Source organism: Oreochromis niloticus, linkage group LG6 (assembly GCF_001858045.2).
Source record: "Oreochromis niloticus isolate F11D_XX linkage group LG6, O_niloticus_UMD_NMBU, whole genome shotgun sequence".
In the NCBI taxonomy this organism is placed as follows: domain Eukaryota; kingdom Metazoa; phylum Chordata; class Actinopteri; order Cichliformes; family Cichlidae; genus Oreochromis; species Oreochromis niloticus.
Window position 1 is genome coordinate 21,742,273 of NC_031971.2, and position 21,604 is coordinate 21,763,876.

The 21,604-nt window shown below is 40.8% G+C and overlaps 1 protein-coding gene across 2 annotated transcripts; it reads right to left on the reverse strand.

The window, feature by feature from the left end:
- Nucleotides 1–85: 85 nt before the first annotated feature.
- lcorl (ligand dependent nuclear receptor corepressor-like) lies at nucleotides 86–20,665 on the reverse strand. 2 transcript variants are annotated; one of them, XM_005456886.4, is made up of 8 exons: nucleotides 20,505–20,663; nucleotides 19,276–19,338; nucleotides 15,224–15,312; nucleotides 14,964–15,090; nucleotides 14,245–14,466; nucleotides 14,045–14,123; nucleotides 3,068–7,803; nucleotides 86–2,969 (listed from the first exon to the last, which is right to left on the reverse strand). In XM_005456886.4, exons 1-8 carry the CDS (start codon nucleotides 20,593–20,595, stop codon nucleotides 2,962–2,964), a joined length of 5,415 nt encoding a protein of 1,804 aa, XP_005456943.1. In that variant the 5' UTR covers nucleotides 20,596–20,663; the 3' UTR covers nucleotides 86–2,961. The 2 variants fall into 2 exon arrangements, with proteins under 2 accessions (XP_005456943.1, XP_005456944.1); XM_005456887.4 differs by lacking the exons at nucleotides 86–2,969; nucleotides 3,068–7,803 and adding an exon at nucleotides 8,576–13,161 and having other exon boundaries at nucleotides 20,505–20,665.
- Nucleotides 20,666–21,604: the final 939 nt, after the last annotated feature.

A 21,604-nucleotide genomic window follows, 5' to 3' on the forward strand; every position in this document is an offset into this window, starting at 1 on the left:
TGCCTGACGGACAATGCTTATGCAAGACAGGGAGAACATGCAGGCTCCACAACAACAAATGAATGAATAACTCACACCTCTCTGGTTATCTCAAAAGACTCTTTATTGGTTCAGTCACAGACACCTGTTTGTTGCATCTGTATTGGACAGTATAAAAAACACATGATAAAGAAAATATACAGATGTATAGCACCAGGTTCTTCAACAAACAAAGGGCTGATGGTTATTTATCACATGACAGAGACTTGCCCACCTCCCTCGTGTTGAAATGGCAACCATAGTGACATACATACAACGGTAGTCGGGCACAACACACCCTAAAGGGTGAAGTTTTTGACCTACAGCTGGACACCTTGCCTCTGCCCGTCTCTGAACAGATGGCAGAAAAACAATGACATGATCCAAGATTAGTGTTACCCCATCAACTCTCAGGCCTAGTCCTAGCTGAGCTCCTGTGGAGGTAGGCGTCCCTTGCTGCAACTTAAGAAAATAACAGAAAATCCAAGGAAACAGCGACAACTCAACATTTAAAAAGTAAATAATGCTATTACGTGTAAGAGAAAAAAAAAAGAAAGATTTCTTATATTTCTGTTTCTCTGATGAGACCAAAGCAGGTGGGCAAACGTAGTTTGTATAGCAGAATCCTTTAAGATCACATTACATGGCTATGGAAACAACTGAAGTAACATCCCAGGCCACTGGTACTCATGTACATCCATTCGTCTGTCAGCAATAAAATAATTACTACATACTGATAAATCATCTGGATTTGTATTGCACCAAACAGATTCTAGTTTTACAGTAGGGGGGGGTGGGGGGTGGTAGTGGGAGATGGGATGTGCAAAATATGGGAGGAGGAATCTGTGTAGTGGGATTAATCTCAAATATAGAGCCCCTTTCAGACGTGCACTCTTCTCCTTTAATCTGACAGCATGAAAACACGTAGGTTTCATGTGCGAAGACCCCGGTCACTCTTCTGTGAAAGCCACGACGACAAAACTTTTACTAATGTTGAACTTGCAACATTAGTGTATTCACTTCTACACTGCATGTGTCGCATTGCAACTCGCGAGATTAGGACAGTGACCGTATCGTGTGGACCTGTGAGTTGCTGAGCTCTCAAGTGAAAGACCTGAACAGAAATACCAGGTACTCAATGAAATTTTATCTCACCAACTGTTTCGAACACAAAACACTCCTCTCTGACGCATTTTTGACATTCCTAGTGCAGAGCAAACATCTCTCTGAGCCTGTGCAGGAGAGGCAGGGTACAGTTCTCTCAGCAGGATATATGCAGTAATGGGTGCGTTCCACTTCCCACGTCGGCAAGTCTGAGTGATGTAAATTGCATCAGCAGATGGTGTGCAAGACATCTGCATGCCTGCCAATTTGCAGTGATGGCACAGACTCGCCTGCTGAGATGCTACAGTTTACCAACAACATGTGCAGAAAGTAACAGGAAAGGCTACTCGTCAGTGGTGTCTGCAGCTGCTTATACGTGCAACGTACACGCTTAGGAAAAATACCCTGTTCATAGTGACAACAGCAGAAATTAATAGTCAAACAACCGAAGGGAAAACTCATTTTTCCCCAGTAACCGGTGGTTGCCAGGTGGTCGCCAACCTGTCTCTAGGATCATGCCTAAATCTATGAGACAAACGCCCACACCCTCTTCACGGCTCAGTTTTTCAGATGGTTTTATGGACTCAGTCGTCAGTTTCACATCATACTGAATAAAATGTAAAAATTCTAGTCATTCAAAGTTGGGAGGATAATCCACAATGGAGTCATTGGCTAAATATTTGTGAACAACAAGCTCGGGAAAAAAAAAAAAAAAAAAAAAAAAATTAGATTAAATAAGAGAAACATTAATGTAAAAGCACCCTACGTCTGACTGACAGGATGCCAGCACTTTAATGGCCTGAAAAGCCAGCAGTGCATACATCACGTCTGAAAGGGGCTGAATAGTGCAAAAAGTCGATCTGACAGCAACATACAGTATATGCTTTGGGTGAAAACAATACGTTCTTAGAAAGATAACTGAATAAAAACAAGACAGATCCCACAAACCATGAAATTAATCAGAAGCTATGTTCTACAACTGCATAATGCCATTTGCTTGTCACTTCACAGACACCTCTGCGTTTTGTGGGGAATTGACAACTGAAAATGCTCTTGAAAAAGAACTCATGACATCAAATATTTGGTTTTAGTACAGGCCAATTAGTGTATTTCAAGACACACTCTTACAGCTGTGGCCTTTTTACAGATAGCTACTGGAGTTAAGATTGGGTGTTAAGTGAACTGAAAGATTCCTTCATTAAAAGCCTGTTTTGGCTACTTGTTTGCGACAGCAGTAGAGAAAACAAAAGGCTCGGATTAAGAGAAAGTTTCAAATCAAATTCCAACATACTTTAAGCAAACCTAAAATACAAAAGCAAATATTAAATTACAAATTAAACATTCAAAACAGTGCCAAAGTAAGAGTCACTATAAATAAAATAAGTGGGGGTTTTAGAGCTGGCATTGCGGCTTAAAGTAGTAAAAATTATGATAAATGTCAGGTTAAGATATACAGTAAGGGCTCATTTCCGAGAAGAAGTGTTGGTCTTAGTATCAGTAAAGGTACATTTTTAGGGAGATGGCAGTCGAGCTTTCATTCCTCTATGACCACTCTGACAGGGTTCACGGTATAAGCACTCTTTCCATTAAAACTCTGATGTAACTATTATATTGATCTACTATACACCTTCAGAAAGAGAGGCAAGATGACAAAATGTACATACATATCCATGGATAAAAATAGTGCAACATCAAGCTTTTAAGTTAGACTGCTACATAGCTGCTGATTGTAAGACTGAACCATACTGAGATGGCCAGTCTACGTGGTCAGCACAAAGTCCAAAGGCACCACGTTAAACCACAGTCCCTTTCCCAGGAAGAGGAGGCCTCATGCTTCAGTTAGCTTTCTGTCAGGAAAAGATAAAAGAACAAACGTTTATCTGGTAACTTTTGCATGGGCAAAGTCAATGTCTTCAATTCAAATAAAAGAAAGAAAAGTAGTTACCAAGGACAAAGTCACACCATCTCGGCCCGGTCAGGCCCTTCATTCGCGATTGTCTCAAGATTTTCGCTGGTGGTGTTTGTGGTGGTTCAGTAGACACAACCCCGGGACTTTTAAATTTTCTTTTCTGCCTCCCTGCTGGCTTTACTTCCTGCTCCTGGACTGATTTTGGTGCAGAATCTGCCAACTCTCTCGAGGTAGTCCTCCTATTAATGCTCCTTTTTCTTTCAGTTTTCACAGCTTTAACCAGTTGCCTGTTCTGTTCTGCAAAGAGGCATGCAGAAGGTGACCCTTCCAGTGTCACAGTACAAGAGTCCGACTCTTCCTCAGCCGATTCGCTATCTGGAGAGTTGATCTTCCTTATAAACACCCGGCATTCTTTCAGCGTTTCAGGACCCCAGGCTTTGGAGCAGAGGTTCTCCTCTTTGTGTATATCCACGAGTTCCCGAGTTTGGCTAACCGAAAAGGCGGCAGAACTGTTTTCCAAACGAACAGAGTGCCGATCGTTTGCGGATGTGCATAATGCTTTACGTTTAGATTGTAGTCTAGTTACTATATGTTCATTTGTACAACGTGATACTGCTTTTATGTTTCTCCTGTCCCTAGCCCCATTTTGCCACCTATCCCTTTCTTTCCGGGTTAGAAAACGTGTCCTGGCTCTAACCAGAGTGGCTTGATATATGCTAAATGCTTTGCCTTTCAACGACTGGACTTGGCGAGTGCGCTTGCTTGCAGTGCTTAAAGTAAAAAGTTGTCGTCTGTGTGTTGACAGAGCTGCTTTGTTTCTCTTTCTCAGCCGTCTCTGAGCCTTCTGATGCTGTAAAGGGCTTTTTGGCACCATTTTGGCAAACTTCTTGATGTGTTTGCGGAGTCGCTCTGCCTGAGGACTGTGGCAAACACTTTTTGCATTAGCAGAACGAGGGAAGTGCATAAGTTCGTAACGATTACGGGAGCTTGCCTTCTTGACAATGGCCAAAGATTGTGTCTCAGTGGTCTCCATAAACCAGGAGCAGATCTGCTGCATGCTACAGGACCTAGGTTTGTTGGGCGAACAGTCAAACAGTGTTCGGACCACAGAGGAATGCTTCGAATTCCTGGCGAATAAACTGCTGTCTTTAGTGCCTAGTTCAGAATCGAGGGCCAATTCTTTTTCTTGGTTGTCCACAGCGTCTGAGACCCAAGTGTCAGAGATGACTTGTATTCGTCTGGCGAACTCCTGGTTCATCGTCTTTTCCTCAGCTGATGCTGCCCACCACCTTAACGTCTCTTTAGACGTAAAGACCGAATCAACAGATACCCCTGCCAATCTGCTTACATCTAGAGAAACGCCCTTCTTCTGTGGTCCACATGACTTTCTCTTCTCACCTGAAGTTTCGAAACTACTTTGCTGCTCATCCTGTCTCCTTTCACTGTTTGCCTTGTTTAAAAGAAGTTGTTTAGAGCGTCGTACCAGCGCATTGCTGCGGCTGTATGATGTAGAGGTGGCAACAGCATGCAAAAAGTGGATTGATGGCTTTCTCACTCTCTTGGAGTGTCGTACTACAGGCTGATTGGGCAGTTCATCTTTACTACCATCCTCTGTTTCTTTCCCTTCTTCTTTTTGACCCCTTTTGCTCATTAACTGATGACTGATTGTCCTGGGCTCTTTGGCAGATATGAAGTCTTGTAGAAGTACTTTCCTAGGAGCCAGCATTTCAGGAGACTGCCTATTCTCTTTATTGATTTGAATTTTACGTTGACGAGGTGACACTGTGGTCACTGTGACTGAGATTCCAGAGATTTTAACTTTTGCAGGTCTACCTGGTTTCCTTGAGCGAACAGAATCATCGTGCTTTTGACATTTGATGTTACTGCCAGATTGAGGAGCAGGCCTTTTCGCTGGTCTGACAAAATCCAACTCCTCTGAGGCTGTTTTAATACTACCTGAGCTGGTCTTAGAGTTGTGCAATAGACTTACGGCTCGCCAAGGGTCATTAAATTCTGTCTGCAGCTGGTCAAAGCTCTCCGACACCAATCGTTTGTTTCTCCTCGAACGGCCATACACGACTGTTATCTTGAGGTTTTTAGTTGTATTCTCCTCAATATTAGGTGCCAACTGACATTTACCATTTACCGTTTTTACCCCCGTTTCGGAATCCAAAGTCTTCTGCTTACGGGGTCGGCCAATTGGCCTTTTTGCTTTTTGCTCCAGCTGTGGTCCCAGTTTCTTCGGACGCCCAGGACGCCTTTTTGGTGGAGTGGTTTCATGAAAAGAAGTCGAGTTACCTGATAATCCCTGGCTGTCAGCTCCAGCTACACGCTTAGTTGGAGTACCTTCACCTGATCCTCTGGAAGCATCTTTAGGTGATAAGGAAGGTGACCTGGGCAAAGAAGCAGACTTGCGTGGTGAAGAACCGTACTTGGGTGTTGAGGAACCGGATTTGGCGGGTGACAAAGCACACTTGGGTGTTGAGGAACCCGACTTGGGTGGTGAATTAGCAGACCTGCGTGTTAAGGAAGCAGATTTGCTTGGTGAGGAAGGAGACTTCGATACTGAAGAATCAGACTTGTATGGTGAATAAAGAGACTTGGGTGTTGAGGAACCGGATTTGGCAGGTGACAAAGCACACTTGGGTGTTGAAGAACCAGACCTGCGTCTTGAGGAAACAGACTTGTCTGGTGATGAAGGAGACTTGGGTGTTGAGGAACCAGATTTGGCAGGTGAAGAAGCAGACTTGCGTGTTGAGGAACCAGATTTGGCTGGTGAAGACGATGACTTGGTTGGGGAACAAGAAGACCTTGTGCGTGAGGCAGAAGATTTTAGTGGTGAGACAACTGATTTTACTTGTGATATTGCAGGCCTTTTGCTCTGGCTTGTGTGCTTCTGAAGTGTCCCTGACCATGAAGACTCTTCACAGGGATCAAAATGTTCTGTTTGTGAGCCAGAACCAGAGCCTGCTGATTTGAGACTGTATTTAACTCCCTCTTTATCCTTTACTGGTGATACAAACATAAGTTTAATTGGACTAGTGTACTGGACTTGGGAATTTTTAAGACTCTCAACACAGGTATCAGAATTTATAGGGACATCCACATTTGATGAGTCCTGTACTCTTTTTGATGATGCTGATCGTAACCTTCCTAACAGAGGGACAACACTGTCACTACCATTGTTCTCTTTGCCTGAGCGATGTTTTTTAGGACTTTGGTCTTTGGCAGTCACAATCTGTGGAGTGACCTGGCTTTGACCTTTCACTTCCATGTGAGATAGTTCATGTCCTTTTTCTGGTGACTGAAAGGCAAGCTTCCCTGTGTTTGCACATGAAGACAATAAAACGTCATTTCTGGATTCTACGTTGGTATCCTCAGCATCTGGATCTTTGGATGACATATGATTGGTGCTAGATGAAGCCTTGTCCTTTTGTGCTTTCTGATTGAAGATAGGTTCAGAGAAACACGCAACAAAGAACATACGTCTGGGCTCTGTGACATAGGAGGAGAACCGCGGTGGAGGGACTATATTTCTCCTTGATCTTCTTGCACCCTCAGAAATGTTATGCAGATGACACACTCTCCCTTTAATACGACAAGCTTTCCCTTTACCTGATCTTTCAACCTCAGTGGTTTCACTTGATGGGGATCCCTTGTGGCTTTTGTCATTTGTAGAACTGCAACCCTCACCACCTTCTTTGCAGGACCCAACACACTGTTTAGCTGAGCTTGTAGCCACTGTATTCACCTGTTTTTGTACACTGTTGTCCATTGAACTTTGTTGGTCATTGTTGTTCCATAGCTCAGGGGTGCATTTAGGTTTTTCAACGTTCTGGCGATGACGAGATCTAGTAACGGGTGACTTGGATTCTTTGTCTTGGCGACTAAACAGCTCACTCAAGCTGTAATCACTGGGACTGCTTGTGCGAAGCACTGTGGTGATGATCTCAGTGACATGGGCTTCAGCACGAAAAGGCAGGTTGTGGCTGGTTGAGGGAGATAACGGCTGCTCCTTTTCAGAAACATAGATAGCCGTGGAAACCAGAGTAGGGTCCTTGTCTAGAGGTGTTATTGTCTCCAGTTTCTCACTAAAACGATCCATAACATCCTGCAGTGAAGTCCCACTTGGATTCTTATCAGCCTGACTTCTTTCAGCATTCTTACTTTCAGCATCTTCTGTAGTTGTATTGACATCTGAGGCTTCGTAGCTTGCAGTTACAAAACTCTGTACCATGAGATCAACATCCTCCTCTTGGTGAAGCAGAGAGGGTGGGTTTTCATCACATTTCTTACCGACATCTGACGGGATTGGGGAAAGAGGGGGAGGAGAGGGACTCTGCTCTCTCTTCAGGACAGGACAAGGAGGGTCTCCATCGCCTACCTCTCCTTCTGTTGTTTTCTTGATTTGGATATAACAGTTGTGGTTGGAACAACTGGGGCAAGAGTGGAAGCTGTGTTTCTCACAACATATGGAAGAGGACGAGCATAAATTAGAGGAGGGTGTGCAAGGCGAATGGCCCCATGCAGGAGAGGCTGCAACAAGACTCTGGCACGAAGTGCAATGCAGCTTCTTGGAACATAAAACAGTGTCCCTTTCGTTCCTGAGCGTCTCTTTTTCATGGCAAGCATACTTGAGGATTTGATAGATTAAGGATCGGTGAGCTGGGCAGAGAGAACTCAGAACATCACCAAATGTGGAACATTGACCTAACTTAGTCCCTCGCTGTTGCTGACCTGCCAGGTCTTCTTCGAAAGATGGCACCAGGGCGCTAGAGGTAAAAGGTAAAAACTGGAGTTAGAACGTTTTACTCACAGAAAACCAAGTTTCAAATGAGGAAAAAAAAAGAGCATGCACACAAAATAATGAAGACAGCAGTGAGCATGTTTAAGTTGCATTTGTTCCATAACAGCACTGCCTGAAAGTTTGTCATTTCTGACTTCCATATATTTTGTAGGTGAGACCTGAGTTTGTGCTGGTTGCATGACTGCAACCGCATTATTAGAGTCAATGTAAAAATGTGATATGCAGCTTAAGATCTAGGCAACATATTGTGATGAAATGATGGTAATGTATCCTTACAGAAATCAATGTTAGGAATAAGCTTAAGAAAAAAAAATTAAAAGCTACACACTATATATATATATTTTTTAAATGGCAGTAGACTTGTTAGCCATCAATAATGAAATTAAATGAACTTTGAATGGTACAAAACTTTCAGCTTAAATAATAAAATTTGAAAAAAAGAAGTGGAATGTAGCTTGTAGTGCAAGCTGTTTTGTGGTTTATTACACCAGGAAAATGATATTGTAAATGCAGCCTATTTAGCAGCGTTTGCTGTGTATCGTTCCCCCCCCCCCCAAATGCACTTTCACTTTTGGAGTGACACTTTAATGTTGATGTATTGCAGATGGAAGTGACATGATGCATTGCTCTACTGGATTCTAGCCCTTGTAACAAGTTGTAAAACTTTTGATCTGCAGTACAACTCTCTGATAACTGTAAAGCAAACCATTATTGTAGAAAAAAATAACAACAGGCAATTGATTAAAGAACTGTTTTATTGATTAGTTGCTGAAGGCAAATGATAACATTCTGCTAACAGCAGAAGGAATGATTGAAGAAACGCTCAACGTAACTTTTCTTTTTTCTTTTTTAAACCAACAGCACTTTCATCAACAAACCAACAGTTCAAAAAGCCCTCTAATTTTCATAACAGCCAGCAGGTCCAAGAAGTAAGATATTTCATTATAGAATCAAGTAAGTGATTTAATATCAACCTATTTTCAAGTTTTTACTTTTTCTTTCCAGCAATTTAAGTACTGTTTGCGGCCAAACCATGTCAGGTTTCAAGAGGCCAGTTTTAAGTGTTACATTCCGTAGTGTTGAGTCAAGTTTCCACTGCAGGAACATTTCACTGAAGGAAACAGGGTACAATTACAATTCTGGGGTGTACCTCCCAGAGAGTCCTTGCTCAGGAGGTAGTACAGCAACTTTGGTGGTGGGGTTCAAGCTAAACATTTTTGACCGACTTGTTAAATAATTTCTTCCAACTGCTGGGCAGTTTGCTGTATTGTTGTGTTTAATTTAAAAGTGGTGGTGCGTCTCAAACAGCCATTGCCGTTTCATACATCAGCAGTTTACAGCAATTTCATGTTCTTTGTCTTATGTTTGACAGGTTGCTGGTTTTCAAAAACAGTGCTTATTCAACGTTTAACCTAACAGCATTGAGCCCCAGTTGAAGCTTTTCTGGGCAGGAATATCTACCCTCACAAATTAGTCCTACAACTGGAACATATACAAAGGTATGGCCACCTGTCCATCTCCGCCTAGTTTCTGCGGTGGAAACTTTCCAAGTACTTTAGGTGTTACAGAGGCTATATTGTTGAGTTTGTTATGACAAATTATTCTTTAAAATCATTAAAATAATTTAATAATAACAAAATCACTAAACAATCACAATAGTCAGCAGTGTAATTTCTGGACTAAATAAATTATATGAGCTAACATTTAAAAGCATTCATGCAATTGTAGCAATACACATTTCACATTGCATCAAAGTGCCCCGTTACAAATCAAGAACTACCACAATCAAACTTGGAAAAAAAAAAATCAAAAAAAAAATCCACAGTTCTGAAGCGCAATCAATAAATAAATATGCCATAACACCACAAAAACAAAAAAACATTTTATAAATCATAGTGCAATAATTGATTTATGCATAAATAGCAGAATTACGTTGCCTCAAAGATTTGCCAGCAGTTCAGTCAAAAATTAAAAAGCCCTAATCTCAAAGCCCAAGTGTGTTCCCAGAATTAGCTGCAATTAAGCAAATACAATGTCGTTCTTTTTCAATTTCTCGGGCGTGTTCGGAGTCATTTTGATATAAATAGTAGATAACTCCCAAAATAGAGACATGCTGTGCTGAGCTGTCGCCATAGATACCGGCACCATGTACCGCAATAAGAGCAGACATTCAGAAGTGGAGACAGCATTTGCACAGCTGGAGGAATTACAAAGGTTGAAATGCCACAATTTTGTGACTGAAGAACTTTTAAAAACGGACATTAAAAACAAGAAACCCGTAAATGCCGCAAGACAGAATTTCAACCTTTAAAAAAAAAAAGAAAGAAAAAAAAGATTTTACACGCCACATGGCTAAAGTTTAAGTGTTGTTGATAGCAGTGAATTTACACTTTGTTGTTTCTTGAGAGATAAAGAATTCATAAAGATTTTAAGCCTGATGTGAAACCTAACACTGGGCTATAGGCAGAGAATGTTCAGAGGTATATGTGGCAACAGGTTAAAGATGGAGAGAGAGAGAGAGAGAGAGAGAGAGAGAGAGAGGCAGGCAGGCTGACATTTCAGCAAATCAAAAGTAAAGCAGCTTTGTGTGGGTAACCCTGAAATGCTGCTTTGGTAGTAGCACTGTTAATGGAAAAAAAAAAAAAGCCCATTCTAGAGGCAGACATGAGTGTAGACGCAACTTTTAGCATTTTTACAGACGCAGACAAAGAAGCCTTAAAAGCCTGACACTGAATAGCCGTGTGGTCGCCGTTTAAACATTTCACTAAAAACCTAAACTACCGAAACCTTCAGCAGCTGACACGGTCGACCATCTATAACATTAAGACTACCCATAAAACAAATATTAATATTAGGCTTAACGGTATTACTGTTAAAACGTTAACTGAAATGAGTTTTCGTTGTAGCTACGCATCCATGTGCCAGGAAAACAGTCCCGTAAAAGTTAAGCAGCGGTCATGGTATGAGGTTTGCAGTAATACAGCTACAGTAGCAGAATTAGTAAATATCTGTGATAATAAAAGAACATCTTTCACAAACGGTACAAATACACAATAATATACAGTTCCCAAGCTTATCAGTGCACATTTAAAACATGCTGCACATTTGCATTCCAACTACACTCAATACAGTGTTTAGATTAGCTTGTAGAGAATGAAAGGAAATATGTGGACACAAAATGGCTTTTTTAAGCTAATCTCTTGTACAAAAACTCATAATCAAGATGTAGCCACCACAGCATATATACTGTACAAGCTCCCTGTTTGTAGAGGTGTCTAACAATAGTAATGAGTTTTTAAATTGTTTTAATGGCTCTAAGTCACTTGAAAAGCCTAGGTAAACATACCCAGAGAGATAGAAAGCTGCAAATCACAATCATCAATGCTCCCTTACCAAGGAGCTTTAAGAATTGAATTAAACCTGAATAACCTAATAACCTAACAGCTAACAAATATGACAGTCACACTTCATTTTTCAGCCTTAAAAGGTCTGCAACTGTGTTTCTCATACTTGAGTCTTGAGCAATCTTTTTGGGCAGCAATAATTGTTTGTTTTTCCTTCTTGAGAAGAGGATGTACAACACAGTAGAACTGCCCTGAAGCTAAAATAACGATGCATTAATTTTATTCTATATTGCCAACAAATTCTCGTTTTAAAAAAGCCTTTGTTTTTAATTCTGTTGATCAATCGTGGTAGTAGAAATTACAAAGTGATCTAATGTTAAACTATGAATAGGTTACATTTTGTTGAAGATTAACTTATCGATGATTTAATTAGATGTAATCACATACTGGTATCTTAATAACCGAGCTATGAAACTCCACAGCAGTCCCAAAAAGAAAAAAAAAACAAAAAAACAAAAAAGAAAAACAATATTCTGACAATAGGACAGTGGACGATGGTGAATTAAGAGGTTCAGTACCTCAGGCTCTGACCCGAATTCATTTACCACCTTGGTCTATCCATAAACAAAGAAAATGATCTAAATCATTCGTCTAGATCAAGATGAGCAGGACTTCTACCTGAATAAAGCAGTACTGTTTATGGCTGCTTTAAACAAAGGACTCAGAACTAAGCAGGAGAAATACAGCTTCAAGTATGACTATCACATCACAGACATAGAGTTAAAAGACCTGAATATTAATATCCGTCTAGTTTGTAAAGGCATGTGTTGTGTTTTAATAAGTGTCTCCAGAAAACATTTATCTTGTAGGAGGTGATGTGTTCAAGTGTTGAGGTGTTTGAGGCGTTTGTGGTCTAGACCCTCTTTGCATCAGCAGCTGAGGCAAGACTCCCTGAGTTAGCGGAACTGGTTGTGCTACCAGAACCAGACGAGTGAGAACTGGACAAACAGAAGTTGGCAGATTTCTTCTTAGGTGGGTTCTTCAGTGTTCCAGTACGCTCTTTCACTTTGTATTCTAGTGTGCTATGGGGAACCCCATAAACCCCCTGGGCTTTGGACACACTCATGCGACCAGCCATCACCATGGTGATGGCCTCCTCCATCAGTTCGTGGTCATACTGGCGGTACCTCCCACGCTTCTTTCTAGGTTGCTTGTCTTTATCCCGGCAACCTGCCCCATCTTCTGACTCATCCAGTGAGGATCCACGTGGTCCCAGGCGATGAGGTGACTGGCCGGCACTGCCTGGACATCTTTGTGCCAAGAATGGAGGTCTGAGTTTGAGGAGAGATGAAGGTCTGGCAGCTGCTGTTGATGAACTGGCAGTACCTTCGCTTGATGAGGTACGTTGATATAGGTTTTCAACTATGCTGCAATTCTCAGCCGACACTGACCTTTTGTGGTCAGACGCACAACGAACCTGAGGAATACGCAGGGGTGTGGGTGGCTCCAGACTGGGGGTGGGGCTTGGAGGGGGCTGGAGAGCATCCCTGAGCTGGGGAAAACAGTGAGGGAGGGTCTTCTGTAAACTACCCGGCTGATAAAAGGCAAGAACAGATGAAGGGAAACTAAAGTCTCCATGCTCCTCGACAGCACCTCCAATTTCTGCCCGCTCTGCCCATGCTGCCACTTTCTGCAAAACAAGGCGGGCTTCGCCACCCAACATTGTTGACATCACATTGTATGATGTCACTTCATCCCTGATATCTCTGCTTCCAGGTGTAAGCTGATGCAGCACTCCCAGCCTCCCTTCAGCCCAGCCATCCAGACCCTGCCTCAGGGTTTGAAGGGGTATTCCATAAAGCAACGCGGCCCGCTGCTCCTGCAGCCTCCCTGATCGTATATCCTTCAAGGCCTTGGACAGCAACCCCTCAGACAGCTCCCAGCTCCTCTCAGTGTATTCGTTCTGCCTGCACTGCCTCCTAGGGATGTGAGGACCAAACAGCAGGGTCAGGATGGAGGTGATGGAGGTGGTTTGATTTGTGGCATAGGGGACAAGGGGGTGCAGAGCGAGGGGTCCACTCCTTTATGCCTTGTGTTGGTAACATCACTGCGACTGTTAGTTTCATGTCTGTATGTTCTCAGTCTGTTTGTGGGCCCTCACACGCACGCACACACTGCTGCTGTGTGTCTCTCACACACAGCAGCAAAGCCTCTTCACGTCCAGGTGGGACAGTCTGTGAATGGCTGGGGTTACTTTGGTGCTCACATAAAACCCCTGTAGTTTTGGGATATCCAGTGAAAGTCCTACATGCTTGAAGATTGGATAATCAAACTCATCATTAATTGTATTAGTAAAAACGGACGTAAAATCGTTGTGAAGTACTGAAATGTTCTCCTCATTATACAATCCTGAGCTGCTGGCAAATGTTATAATACGGCCATTGCTGTGACGTTACCGCTCAAGAGATAAAAGAGTAAACCCCGTAGAACCACAACACCAAACACAAGCTAGCTCCTCAGAATTTATTACAATTACTTGAACCAAAGCACTGCTGAAACAGGAATATGTGTGTATTTCAGGCTGAACAGGTGTTATTTAGCTGAGCAGTGAGCATGACAGTAATAAACACAGTGCTAACCTCTTAATCTTTGCCGTGCTATATAGCTGTTGTAAAGTTGTACCACACTCAGAAATGTGGATTTGCTGCAAACCAAAGTGATTTTTCAAGTCATAGGATATGGACCATAGTTATGTAAACGACATTCTTATTTTTGTGAAGAAGTCCCAGATTTAACTAAGAGTAGGGATAAGTCATTAGGCCAGACACATTAAAATGCAGTCAGAGAACTACAAAAACTTACCCTGATCCCCTGTGATTCTCTGATGATGACGAAGTTGCTGAGCAGGCAGAGTTCCGGTTGGAGAGGTCCAGCACACCATCTGTTACAAGACAAGTGGTCAGGGTCTGAGTGCCAGTCGTTTGGTTCCTTCAGGAGGATGCCCATGTTACAGTCAGACGTAACATTTAATTTTATATGCATGCACTAAATGCGTTCTCTACCTTCGATCGCGCTCTCCTCCTGAGTTCGGTTCACTGTGAGGTCCAGAGGGGCGTCGGATGCTTCAGACGCGTCGGACAAGGGTGATGAGGTCCTTGTGACACCATTTGTATTGGTGTGGAGTAGGCACTTGGATGCATACTCCTTAGCAAATGTGGTTATCATCTTCTTCATCAGCTCCTGAGCAATCTGAGGTATGTTGGAATCACTGCTCAGGTGCACATCTAACAGGAGGAGAAAGAAACAAATCCAATTAAAATTGCATATAAATGTCTACATTGGTTTCAATTTTAACATGCATTATTTAAAACACTAGAAAATGATCTGAAAAACTGATCTACAGAAAAAATTGTTTGTGTTTAAAAAAAGTTTTTAATCAGATATTGAAATAAAATCCACTGTAACAAAAATGTCTTCTGATGTCACCACACTAGAAACAAGCATCTCAAAAGCATCCTAAATCTTTGGGAACACTTAGTGGGTCATGAATAGCAGAGATTTGACATGCTAATTATACCACAGTAACGGCAATTTGTATTAGGTCAATTATGTAATTCAGTTCATTGTGTACATCATTAGACGGGAACTGTGAGATATTCCTCTCAGGTTATTTCCCACATGAATATTTATGTCAACTTTGGCAGCTGTTTTCAGTATACGAGTTCTTAGTATATAAACAGTTATACATAACAACAAGGTTGTCCAAATCCACCTCACTCACCTTTCTTGTGGAACACAGCTTGGAGGAACTTGTGTGCTGATTGGGTGCTCTCAGAGATGGCTGGGGCCTGACAAGGTGAGTAATCAGAGGGGGAGGAGAGGGGCGACGTGGCTGCAGGTGCTTGATCCTAGAGAGGATGATAAAGAGGAAAAAAAAAGAAGATGGAGAGAGAGACAGAAAGGTGATTACTGATTTAGAATTATTTTTTTATTCTAGGGTGCAGAGACCCCTCTGAGGCTTCTCAAAACTAAAGTCCTTACACTAGATTTGTCCAGTAGCACGTTGCAGAAAGAGCACTGAGAGCAGTTTGATTCTGGTGACCAGTCATCTACCTCTTCCGGTTCACAGTCTGAAAGACACAATATCGCATAACCATGTATTACAGTAATGCTGATGGATCAAACCAAAACTGACAACAGGCACCAGGGGTTTCTAATCTGTTTCCTTATACCAGCCACTTCAAATGCTGCTGACACAATTCTAATCTCATCATGAGCCACGCTATCATATATAGAAAATACACACGGAAGAATGACTAATAGCAGAGTTTTTCATAAGTGGCATCTAAAAATCAATTAGCTGCTACTCTTCTAATGTTGATTTCAATAGAATGGTTTTGATTAACAGTTTATCATGCTTGTTCTTTTTATAACCAGTTAAAGTGACCGTCACTCCTGCCTCAATGAACTCTACATAACTGTTTAACACCCCCCCCACCCCCTTTTTTAAGGCGACAAAATACACTGAACAAGAACTGCTTTTACAGCTACTCTCAACCAGAACGTTTGTTGCAGTAGCTCATTTATCGCAGATCAATGCCTGTAAAATGACAAATGTGACCCTGAACACAAACTGGGTGAAGCCCACAATCAGTTTGATTTAATTCCATATATATATATATATATACACACACATACATATATATATGAATAGAAGGTGTAGTGAATCGTGTGAACGCGGACAGAAACATGATGCCTCATCATGGCATATGTACATCTCACCTCTTGTCTGATTAGATGACCTAGCATTAAAAAGAATACTGAAAATATAATTTTCGAACCATACATATTGAGCTGTACATGTATAATAGAATAAAATGCCCTACAAATTATATATTTTATATAATCTGCATACGACCCATTGCCCCAAATTGTTTTAGATACATTTGAAGTAACCATCTTGCACTAATCCAAGTGTATATTACATCAATACATCACTGATTGAAGAAGTGATTAAAATCTCTCTCTACTGTTGCCAGTAATTTTACTGTTGCCAATAGTGTGCTGCACCCTTGTATTTAAACAGCGGCATCAGCTGCCACTGCATCTGACTTTTTGAGCCAAAATGTCACTGAGGTTGGATGTCCCTGCACCCATCAGCAGTTTACTTCATATCATGGAAAGCCTTGCTATGATTTTCTTAAAGGTACATGTAATACAAGTTTTCCAGAATAATTTTAGGCTGACGCCTAAAATACTTTGAATTAAAGTGTAAAGAATATTTTGGTACTTTGAAGGCACAATTTATACGAACTAAGCATATTTTAATTTCATTATGTTAGTACCATATTTTTTGGACCATAAGGCGCATTAAGTGAAATAAGCATTAGCATTCATCCTCCAGCTTCACTGTTTATGTTATGCTAACATAGTTGTGTCGCTAGTGATCACGTAGCAAATCATTATATACTAGCTAGCCTAACTTCAGCAACCCTACAAAAGTCACTGCTGTTTAGTTTTCTCTCTTCATTTATGTTGGAAGTGATAGCAGAGCTGTACGTTTTAATTTTTTCACAAATCACTCAGTCAGAACATGCTATATCATGTTTAGGTGGAAGCTAGCAAGCTAACTTCCTGCTAACTTCTAACTGTTAAATTTAATAAATTCTGTTTTCATGGATACCTGGGTGTTAAACTTAATTCTTACACCTGGTAAAGCAGCAACGCTGCTCATTTTAGTAAAGATGAAAGAATTTAGACAGTTTTTAACTCTCAGTGATGCCGCAGTGTTCGTTTGACTTTCAGTTTAGGACCCAGATTACTCCGTGAGGCTCCTGACTACAGTAGCCATAATGCTCCAACAATCCATCAAGCGGTGCGGCTTCGTAGCTTACCAAAGTTCCACTAAAACATTTTTTGAGCGCTGTGTACCACAAATCGGTTCGAGCAGTTACACAATAAAACATACCCATGGTGCCAACCAACACAACCAGAATTCATACTTAAGGCGCATTGTGGATTTTTGAGAAAATTAAAGAATTTTAAGTGCGCCTTATAGTGTGGAAAATACAGTATTAAGGGTGGCAGTAAAAAATTTTGCACTGTGGTGCTGTACTGTCTTTATCATTCATTTAAGATAGTTTTTTTTTCACCCTGATCTTGTCTTAAATGAATGTCAGCCAAACTATGTTTCACTGATCAAATCATCTCCCTGCCAGGAGTCTATCATGTCATCTGACTAGGTTCCAGTGTAGCCTCACTCAAACTCCAGATGACACGGCAGACTTCACTGAGATCCCAGACAGTATCAAGCAAGCTGTATGTTTTGGCTGCTGGTGTCCACAGAGTGCTAGAGGGATGTGAAGGCATGGTAGAAGCTAATAAAGGCAACAGAGAGACAGAAGGTAAAAGATATTTTTAGGGTTTTCAGGGATCTACCAAATTCTGGTGTTTTAGGTTAGATTTATTTGTCTTCCAGGTTCGATATCGTGCTCCTTCCTGATATGAGTACAAAGGGTAGTGGCACCATGGATATGTTTTATGGTGTAACTGCTTGCTTTATATACTGCAAATATTTTGTGAAGACCTTTGTTCTTGTGAGGCTGACATACTGGTGGTGCCTTGGAGCACACTGTAGAGAGTGACGAAAGTTTCCAGGGCGTGGGAGCTTTTGTGAAGCTGAAGTTGTTATGCGACTGCAGAATTTTAGCAGGTGAGAAATGGGTCACACATAAACACATGGCAGAGGCAAAGAAGATTAAATTTCAGCTGATACATTACAGTTTACTCAACATGGTTTTGGCAGCTCTGGAAAAACTCTACATTTTAGCATACTATACAGTCATCTGACACAGAAATGGACTCCATCTCCTCAAGGCTCAGTTTTAGGCTTTTGAAAATCTAGTCCCAAATTACTCCTACTACAGAGCTTTAGGTCTAACAAAATATTGACATTACAATACCAGAAAATATTTAGACTTGCCTCTAGGATCATTGAAACTGTATCATAATTTATTAACAATGGTTGTTTAATAATCTAATAATGCAATCTGCTGTGCTATCTCTCGAGGCAGCATAGCGGATATATATGTAAAATTATGAGTTAAAGAGGAAGTGGACTGCTTTTAAATGAGCAGGAAAACAATCATTTTTGCTATTTTTGAGTCCGACTTAAAAACAATATATGGTTAAAATTACAGTCAAATGGGAACTTGACCATAAACTGTGTTTTGAATCTCATGCTGATGCCACTACTAAAAATGTTCAACAAAGCCTGTTCTTTTTAAGGAAAATGAGATCTTTTAATGTCTCATCTGAGATGTTGTCTTTGTTTTATAGAAGTTTTATCGAATCTGTGATGTCCTTTTGTATCGCTGCCTGGTTTGGTAACCTGACGGTGAAGAATAAGAATCGGTTGGGACTTCTGGTAAAAACTGCTAGCAAAATTTCAGTGGGCTGGCAAGATGGACTTTTGGCCATCTACAATAAAAATGTGCTTAGAAAGGCTCATTCTATTATTAATTGTTTGAACCATCCACTTCACAGTGAGTTTGAGTTGTTGCCTTCTGGCTGCCGTTTTAGAGTACCTGTGAGGAAGACTAAAAAGACTCCAGGTTTCTTTTATCCCTGCTGCATCTTGTCTCCTTAATGGCAAATAACCGTCCTTGGACTTTCTATCACTATTATTGTCATTATTATTTTATATTATTGTTCTGTTTATTTTTATCCTGCTGCTAAACTAATTTCCCCTTGTGGGACAATAAAGAAATTGAATTGAATTGAATTGAAGTACAAATATGAATCATACCGATGATGTGGTTTCTGATTCAACTACTTAAATAACGTAATGAGTACCAATCAATAGCTAAGTAAATCTCACAACATTGCAAATCTTTTTTGGTTTAAAAGCCTTAATATTGGTGACACATGTTTGAGGTCTGATATTATAAGAATAGATATGGGACAGTGTTGGGAAGACAAAAGGCATTGCGAGAATAATGATTTGTTTGTTTGGCAATGCTGAAAATAAATGTACAGTCCTCTTTACCTAGTCACAAGCCAATGGTAAAGAGCATACACAACCAACAACCCACCATGAAATAAATTGAGGTCTCTCGGCAGCGGGCCATAAATTCCCTCTAGAATGCTTTCAAACCCTGCAAGACAAAAATGGGAACAATCCATCAGTGCTGATACGAACAAGAGCATGGTTTAGGACTCCAAGATCTGGGCAGAATCTGCTCTCAAAACTGTTTACTATGTTGTCGTTTCCAGGAAGACAGAACAATTTTGATGTTTACAATGAACTCTTTATAAACCTTGAAAAACAACACATATGCATGATTACATGTAGGACACCATTGTCACAACTGTTTAGATCAGAGGTGTCAAACATGCAGTGAAAAAATTACTGTGAAGTTGTTATTACTCCTATTTAAAATTTCCTAGTGTGGTGTTAACAGCATTATTTCACAGGAATTAAAATGTAACTGTAGATACAGGCAAGTTGTTTAAATCACAAAAACAAATGTAAAAGGTTTATTTTGTGCCTTTTAACTGTGATACATACAATACCAGACGATGCAAAGAACGTCGAGAAATGCTGAAACTACACCAATCATCATATTTGCTAAATGACCAACATAATTCGTTGTCTGGCAAAATTTTATGGGAGTGTTCTATATTTTGGGTGATGTACAGTGGTCTTATAAATCTGGCCGACTTGAGACCGGACTGGACCGTATATGGCTCATTAGCTAAAACGAGTTTGACACCCCTTGTTTAGACGTTATACACAGTAGGAAACTGACTTAAGAATAGGTGCGCCAGCCTTATGCTAACATCAACAGCTACTGTAGCATTAAAAACTGCGTTCAAAATAGAAAAGAGCCCGAGGAAAACCGTTACCGGACACCACTGAAATGAATGCTTTCGTGGTATTGCACTGACATTAGCTTGCTTGACGTAACAACAACATTCTCCCAAAATAACAACAGCTTTTAGCTAAGCACGGCTATAGCATAGCCATCGAACAATAAACAATTATAACTGTTTATTACAAATATAACTGATGCTGTTATCGTACACCGATAGATAAAATTACATATCTTGGTTGGGCATATGCATTATATCTTATTGGTTACAATCCAATTTAAGACAGAAATGAAACGATCTAAGAAAGCGCTAACGCCGGCGAAGGGCTAGCAAGCGCAGACAAAAGGAGCTAGCTAACCAGCTCGAGCTAGGATCCCTCTGTTGCCGGACAAAACCATTCACTACATGTTTTATTTTTACAAAATACTAAACTGCATATGAACCATACCGACGCAGTGAATCAATGTATAACGCCAAGAATCAAGTTCCCGCCGAAACAACTTCTTTTCTGCCATGCATCTACACTGCAGCGTCGTCATCGTCCTCTACTCCTCTTTCTCCCCTGTTTGCGTTACAGCCGCTACCCGATCCGTACCTGAAAGCCGATCAGTACCACGCATGCGCGAATCTTACCTCACTTCCTCTCTTTGCCAACATTTCCTGGAGCACGATTAAAAAAAACAAAATTTAAAAATGACCGTTGTTGTAACGCAAACAAAGTGGCAAAATGATCATTGTAAGCAAACTAGATGATTCCTAGAATTATGAAATTACTAACGGCAAATTTATTTATGAAAGACACAGCTTCTGTCTCAACCTTTACGATCCAAGATTTCCACTGTATCCATGGAGGTCACGTGTTTCCGGCTACTGTGGAGGTTACACTATGACGCTCCACAGTGGCTGCAGCCAGACCCTTCTCAACATTTTCTGAAGAGTTGGCTCCCTTTCTTCTTGAGGTTTTTGCAGAAAGAATAGGAAACCAACAACTTCCCAGTACAATGAATCAAGGTTTGGCCACGTTGATTCCAAAACCTAATAAGGACCTATTGATGATTATTAATTGGACACCAATTAGCTTATTGAATAACGATTATAAAGTATTTGCTCTAATTTTAGCTAATAGACTTAAGATGGTTCTTGACTCGGTTATTGATGAAACACAATCTGGCTTTATGCCCAAAAGACACATAACTAACAATATCAGATTGGTTTTAGATATTCTGGATTATTCTGACCTAATAAATAGCAATGGATTCATATTATTTTTAGACTTCTACAAGGCCTTCGTCCCTTCGATACAGTGGAGCATGAATTTATATTTCAAGCTCTAGATAAATATGGTTTTGGTACTTACTTCTCGTCAGCGATTAAAACATTATACAATAACAGTAACAGCAGTATTAAATTAACAAACGGGACTTCACCCAGATTTAACATACAAAGAGGGATAAGACAAGGCTGTCCCATTTTTCCATACCTTTTTTGTTAATTGCCCAACTGTTGTCTAACCATATGAAGTCAAGCAATGAAGAAGGTATATCGCTA

What these genes read in the sequence shown, in the direction of transcription:
- lcorl (XM_005456886.4), bottom strand. Translation starts at nt 20,595, where the DNA reads ATGACGACGCTGCAGTGTAGATGCATGGCAGAAAAGAAGTTGTTTCGG. An exon ending in TGCTACTGGACAAATCTAGT is followed by an intron (nt 15,091 to 15,223) that starts GTAAGGACTTTA and finishes CATCCTCTCTAG; the next exon opens with GATCAAGCACCTGCAGCCAC. An exon ending in GGAGGAGAGCGCGATCGAAG is followed by an intron (nt 14,124 to 14,244) that starts GTAGAGAACGCA and finishes GTCTTGTAACAG; the next exon opens with ATGGTGTGCTGGACCTCTCC.